This window comes from Sinocyclocheilus rhinocerous, unplaced genomic scaffold (assembly GCF_001515625.1).
Source record: "Sinocyclocheilus rhinocerous isolate Xijiao unplaced genomic scaffold, SAMN03320098_v1.1 scaffold5932, whole genome shotgun sequence".
NCBI classification, from domain to species: domain Eukaryota; kingdom Metazoa; phylum Chordata; class Actinopteri; order Cypriniformes; family Cyprinidae; genus Sinocyclocheilus; species Sinocyclocheilus rhinocerous.
In genome coordinates, this window is record NW_015657515.1 from 2,341 (window position 1) to 9,332 (window position 6,992).

The 6,992-nt window shown below is 38.5% G+C and overlaps 1 protein-coding gene across 2 annotated transcripts; it reads left to right on the forward strand.

Annotated features, from left to right (window-relative positions):
- The first annotated feature begins 872 nt into the window (after positions 1 to 872).
- LOC107721234 (uncharacterized) lies at positions 873 to 4,770 on the forward strand. Of its 2 annotated transcripts, XM_016529164.1 has the most exons (5): positions 873 to 1,364; positions 1,466 to 1,628; positions 3,637 to 3,713; positions 4,008 to 4,121; positions 4,260 to 4,770. In XM_016529164.1, exons 1-5 carry the CDS (start codon positions 1,215 to 1,217, stop codon positions 4,314 to 4,316), a joined length of 561 nt encoding a protein of 186 aa, XP_016384650.1. In that variant the 5' UTR covers positions 873 to 1,214; the 3' UTR covers positions 4,317 to 4,770. The 2 variants fall into 2 exon arrangements, with proteins under 2 accessions (XP_016384650.1, XP_016384649.1); XM_016529163.1 differs by having other exon boundaries at positions 4,008 to 4,770.
- The last annotated feature ends 2,222 nt before the right edge of the window (positions 4,771 to 6,992 follow it).

Genomic DNA, 6,992 nt, shown 5'->3' on the forward strand with positions numbered 1-6,992 from the left:
AATAGAACGCAGCAGCAGTTTTCTGTCTGGGATTTGTCGTGTCGCGCCGCATCCAGTGTAGACAGCATCACTGATTATAATGAGTTCTATAGTATTTTGTCGCACCTCGCCACTCGCGTCTGGTGTAGACACGGTGTAACATTGGTTTTGCTTTGTTTCACAGAACTAATCGTTGCCTGGGTTCTGTACGTATGTGTGGGCGGAGCTATCAAATTAGGGGCGAGACCCTTTTGGGGTAGGGGCGTGCTTGTTTTGGTCATCGACATCGAGTCTGTTCTGTTCTGTGCACTTCAATAACTGTCTGGTTTGGTTCAGCTACAAAATCAGACATCAGAAGACTACAGAGAACGGTTCGGACTGCTGAAAGGATTATTGGTGCTCCCCTGCCTACCCTCCAAGAACTGTATACATCCAGAGTGAGGAAAAGGGCTCAGAAAATCACTCTGGATCCATCACATCCAAGCCATCTCCTTTTTGAACTTTTGCCATCTGGTCGGCGTTACAGAGCACCGAATACCAGGACAGTCAGGCACAAGAACAGTTTCTTTCCCCAGGCAATCTACCTCATGAACAGTTAATGTTCTCCCATTGTTCAATTAAAGTATGTGCAATAACCTTATACTTATTTATCACCCTAAATCCTAGTACATCCCTACAACTTTATTTTATTTTATTCTATTCCTATTCTATCTATAGCACACCTGTACATACAATTTATTCTTTTTTTGTGGTTTATATTTATGCATGTGTATTTTATTCACATCTTATTTTTATTATCTGTGTGTTGTTGTTGTCTCCGTGTACTGGAAGCTTGTGATACTATAACAAATTCCTTGTATGTGCAAACATACTTGGAAATAAAGCTCTTTCTGATTCTGATTCTGGTAAACCAAGGCTTCTTGGGGCTTATTGCTTTATTTTGTACAGTTATGAACTCGAGTCTGTCCAGAATGACCATTAGGCCTTTTCTATTGATCATTCATATATAGGGAAATACATTTTCTTTGCGTAAAGATAGGTTATGAATGAATATTTGCCTCAAAAGTTATGGAAAGTTCATGGAAATTTCTTGGTTGAAATGTGTACGTAGCCTGTGAAAGTCATCAATTTTTTTGTCAAACTTTATTGACAGCCCCCATTTGTAACAATTTCACTACCCCAAATAGGTTGATGCTGGAGAAGACGAACGAAGCATCAGGGAACATCTGCGAGTAATGAAGGAGGAAACAGAGAAGCTTCGACCAAACATAGAGCTCCTCAAAGAAAAGATGGCGCTGATAAAATGCTACCGAAGAAATTTTGTGTCCAACCATAGCACAGAGGAGACTCTCTCTGAGTTCCCGTGTTTCAGACTGGCGAAAATGGTAAGTACTGTAGTGTGTTAATTGCCTCCTTATTTAATTGTTTGAGTTATGACTAAATTTTAATACATGTCTTTTCTACTTTGCCTTCATCTTAACATAAGCTCCTTTGGGATCTGAGAGACCACACCAGTGTTGATGTGGACCAACAAATTCTCACACAGCTCTCTGTAATGGCACCTCGAGTCCTTCAAGTTTCGCGGAGTCCCCTGAAGGACAAGTTCAGGCGAATGATTGAGGACTGTGAAGATGGCAGACTGAAAAAAGGTAATTAGGTGTGGCGCTATAATTTAACAAAACATGCAATTGGCTCTAACTACAGTACCGTTGGTCTGATTGACTTCAAAATTAACATGCAGTTTCTTTGTCTCAGTTGCTACCATAGTCCATTATGACATTGTTAATCTGCTGCTAGCTTCCTTGTTTTCTTCTGTTGTGCATGGCCCCTTAATTGCTGCCTGCAGCTATATTTAAATCTGCACTGCTTTAGATTTTCAGCCTACTACTGACTGACACCCTACCTATCTGCCTGAGATCATACCTGTCTTCCTTCCTGCATGTATGTCTTAAGCCCAAAGTATACTTACCTTTTTAGGCATATGCAAGTTTCCATATTTTTGTAACTGCGCGTACTTTATGCGCAGGTCGCACATGCGCATTTAATTTTTTTGCAGTTATTAGTTTATCCACAAGATGACAATCATGCCCTGGGGGTGTCGATTCACACAGTAGTCGAAGAAAAACGTGTGCAAGCTACAGCGACAATTGCTAAAAAGCAGAAAGTCACGGCTATCCCGGTTTCGGTACGGTTCGGTACATGTTCAGGGAAAAGTGTTAAAGGACTACTGTCAAATGAAAATAAAGAAAATAAGAACAAATAATCAAACTACAAGCAACAGCACAAATAAATACAGTAGAGCAAAGATACATCAATTAAGCTGCTTTTCAGGTTTTTCAGGTATCTAACAGTAGTTTTCAGGTACGGAAACTGAAAGTAGCTAATCAAATGTAAAACAACATTGCATATAATCTTCACTGTATAAATTTAATAAAGATTAATCATTATTAAGTTACAAAAGCTATTCAGTCAAGAGCAATGAGAGATTTCAGTACACTGATACTGAACACATGCATTCTTTCTCGAGTGTTTAAATTCACTTAAGACATAACCTACTATGTTTGTTAGAATAATCGCCAAGACGGGTATGTTGACATAATTTTTGTGTGAATTTGTCCGTTCAAACGCAAGACTTGAAAGAGAACTCAATATTTGTGCGCTGTACACGCGCTTCCATGTGCGTGCTTCGGATGAGTGCACAAATCTTCTTAGAGCACGCACAAGAGTTCTCTTTCGCTGGAATATTAAAATTGGCAAGGCTTAAATGAGTTTAGTTAAAACACAGATAGCAATATGTGCTCTCATCTGTCTCATCTGCAATCACGCGCTATCAACACCCGGTTGATGATGGTGTAAATGACTGGTCATATAGAGCATACGGCACTCGAAGTGAACAAAGTTTAGGGGAAGCCAGAATGCGTATCCATGTATTCACAGAAACATACATTAGCCTCTGTCTGTCTGTCTGTTTTATTTATTTTCAACAAACCATATTATATGCATATGCTTCGTCAGATATAAGATGAACTGCGGTGCAAGTGCATGCCGAACCGAGTGTGGAGAACTGTCGTGTCGAACTGCCGTACTGTGTGTGTGTGTCTCTATGCGCGCACATCGGGACGGAACTCCGACATCGGGATAAGAGAGAGCAGAGGAGAATTGTAAACGCACGACCATGTAGAGACAGAAATGATATGCCGTATATGCCGTTCTATGCGCGCACATCGGGACGGAACTCCGCTGTGCGCGATAGAGAGAGCAGAGGAGAATTGTAAACGCACGACCATGTAGAGACAGAAATGATATGCCGTCGTGTAAATAAGATAAATAACATAGGGCTATTTAGTTTTTTAAATAAAAGAACGAGGTATAGACCTGTTCTATAGGAAAGGAAACCTTAAATGACTTCTGTTGTGATCTGGCACTATAGAAAATAAAATTAACTTGACCTTCAAGGGGGGCGGGCCACCCCCCTAATATAATGGCAGGGGAAACACTGCTTTGCAAGGCTGTGCATTCGACTAAGCGTATGCGTAATAACGAAATATACTTTATATACTTTGCACAGTAATGAATGTTTAAAAAACAAAACAAAAAAGTATTGGGTAAAAGCATCCCCCATGTCCCCCATGTCTAATGATGTTATTTTGTTTAAAGGCCAACAGTTGGAAGCAGCTATTCTGCTCTTGCCTGCACTGTTCAAGGAGGACCCGGGGTTGCTGTATGAAGTTGAGGTGAGCCATGAACAGTTTACTACAGTGTGTGAAGCACAATCTAATCAAAGCACTACACTTATTACTCACACTCACATTTTATTATGCAAATGATTTTAATACAAACATTAGTGTTTTTGTTGGTCTACACAAACTATCCTATCAAAGTAAAGAGAAAATTACATTCATTTTCAGTTAATGGCCAAAAGTATTTGAGCAGCTGTACGACAGTAGTTAAAATTAATTTAACTCATAAGGTTTGCTTTTAAAATAGATATGAGAAGATGGTTCATGCTATTATTTCCTCTCCTCCAGGGCCATGCTCAGACCAGCCCTCCTGACATCCCAACACCTAAAATGGTGCTTAAAGGCTGCAGGGAGGGTCATCCCATGCAGTATGACCACATTGTGCTCACTTTGGATGGCCAGGTAATCACAGAGGAGAGCGAGGACATCTCGATGGCACTGGGTCTCCTCTTGTGTGTATATTTTGCGTTTGGAATCCAGTATCCTACAGGACTGAAAAAAATACTGATCTTTTTGTACTGTGTTGTTTTGAAATTGAAGGATGCAGCCGGACTTCCTGTCACTGTAAAAAGGGTGTACAACTCAATCTGTGAGTAGACTTGAGGAGTCAATATTCTCTCTTTCTCTCTCTTCCAGTTTTAGTTCCAGTTTCTATATTGTTTTTGAAATCCTGAAGGACTTACAAAAGACTTCAAAGCATAACAGTTTGCAAGTGGTTGTATTAAAAGCAATTGTGCAATTTCACTCACTCATTAATCTAATGTTAAAAACTCTAGATTTTCCAAATAAAGTAAAGAATGTATGTAAAAAAAACAAAAAACAGGACTCTTGTCTTCAAAAATTTACATATTTCAAGCTTGTTGCATTATTTTGTATGTGTATAAAAGGGGAGTATATTGTGTTGTATATGCATATTCCCTGACTTGTCAGCACTGGTTTTTATTTGCTGCTGAAAGAAATAAATTAAAAGGTTTTGAAAGTGTAATGTATTTTGTTTCTCAGTAAGCATTTAATACAGGATTTTGAATCTTTAAAGCCACAATTTGGTAAGAAATTATTAATTATCATTCACCTTTTAAGTAAAAGTGTCATTTAGAAGCATATTGACTCATCTATAGTAGTATCTGGCATGATAATGGGCCCTACTAGCTCAAAAAAAAAAAAAATATATATATATGGCACCTCTAATTTGACAAAATGCTATAAAGCTGCTTTAAGAATAGGTGCCATATAGCACCAAAAGAGGTTCCCCTATGATTACGAGCCAAAGAACCACTGCTGGTGCTATATGGCACCTCTTATGGTTCTACATAGCACCATTTGACAAAGGTGCTGTATATCACCTTTAAAGATCGGTGCTATATAGCACCAAAAGAGGTTCCCCTATGCTTACGAGCCAAATAACCACTTTTAGTGCTATTTAGCACCAGTTTTGTTTGATTAAAAGCCAAAGAACTACTGTTGAACACCATTTTTGAGAAAAAGTGCTATATGGCACCATTTGACAAAGTGCTATATGGCACCTCTTATGGTTCTACATAGCACCATTCGACAAAGTGCTATATGGCACCTCTTATGGTTCTACATAGCACCATTCGACAAAGTGCTATATGGCACCTCTTATGGTTCTACATAGCACCATTTGACAAAGGTGCTGTATATCACCTTTAAAGATCGGTGCTATATAGCACCAAAAGAGGTTCCCCTATGCTTACGAGCCAAATAACCACTTTTAGTGCTATTTAGCACCAGTTTTGTTTGATTAAAAGCCAAAGAACTACTGTTGAACACCATTTTTGAGAAAAAGTGCTATATGGCACCATTTGACAAAGTGCTATATGGCACCTCTTATGGTTCTACATAGCACCATTCGACAAAGTGCTATATGGCACCTCATATGGTTCTACATAGCACCATTCGACAAAGTGCTATATGGCACCTCTTATGGTTCTACATAGCACCATTTGACAAAGGTGCTGTATATCACCTTTAAAGATCGGTGCTATATAGCACCAAAAGAGGTTCCCCTATGCTTACGAGCCAAATAACCACTTTTAGTGCTATTTAGCACCAGTTTTGTTTGATTAAAAGCCAAAGAACTACTGTTGAACACCATTTTTGAGAAAAAGTGCTATATGGCACCATTTGACAAAGTGCTATATGGCACCTCTTATGGTTCTACATAGCACCATTCGACAAAGTGCTATATGGCACCACTTATGGTTCTACATAGCACCATTCGACAAAGTGCTATATGGCACCACTTATGGTTCTACATAGCACCATTCGACAAAGTGCTATATGGCACCACTTATGGTTCTACATAGCACCATTCGACAAAGTGCTATATGGCACCACTTATGGTTCTACATAGCACCATTCGACAAAGTGCTATATGGCACCTCTTATGGTTCTACATAGCACCATTCGACAAAGTGCTATATGGCACCTCTTATGGTTCTACATAGCACCATTTGACAAAGGTGCTATATAGCACCTGTAAAAATAGGTGCTAAATAGCACTAAAAGTGGTTCCCCTATGATTACGAGCCAAAGAACCGCTTTTGGTGCTATATAGCACTAAAAGCGGTTCTTTGGCTCGTAATCATAGGGGAACCACTTTTAGTGCTATTTAGCACCTATTTTTACAGGTGCTATATAGCACCTTTGTCAAATGGTGCTATGTAGAACCATAAGAGGTGCCATATAGCACCAGCAGTGGTTCTTTGGCTCGTAATCATAGGGGAACCCTTTTGGTGCTATATGGCACCTATTCATAAAGCAGCTTTATAGCATTTTGTCAAATTAGAGGTGCCATATATATATATATATATTTTTTTTTTTTTTTGAGCTAGTAGGGCCCATTATCATGCCAGATACTACTATAGATGAGTCAATATGCTTCTAAATGACACTTTTACTTAAAAGGTGAATGATAATTAATCATTTCTTACCAAATTGTGGCTTTAAAGATTCAAAATCCTGTATTAAATGCTTACTGAGAAACAAAATACATTACACTTTCAAAACCTTTTAATTTATTTCTTTCAGCAGCAAATAAAAACCAGTGCTGACAAGTCAGGGAATATGCATATACAACACAATATACTCCCCTTTTATACACATACAAAATAATGCAACAAGCTTGAAATATGTAAATTTTTGAAGACAAGAGTCCTGGGTTTTTTTTTCTGTTTTTTTACATTCTTTACTTTATTTGGAAAATCTAGAGTTTTTAACATTAGATTAATGAGTGAGTGAAATTGCACAATT

What these genes read in the sequence shown, in the direction of transcription:
- LOC107721234 (XM_016529163.1), top strand. Translation starts at nt 1,215, where the DNA reads ATGAAGGAGGAAACAGAGAAGCTTCGACCAAACATAGAGCTCCTCAAA. An exon ending in GTTTCAGACTGGCGAAAATG is followed by an intron (nt 1,365 to 1,465) that starts GTAAGTACTGTA and finishes TCTTAACATAAG; the next exon opens with CTCCTTTGGGATCTGAGAGA. An exon ending in AGATGGCAGACTGAAAAAAG is followed by an intron (nt 1,629 to 3,636) that starts GTAATTAGGTGT and finishes TTTTGTTTAAAG; the next exon opens with GCCAACAGTTGGAAGCAGCT.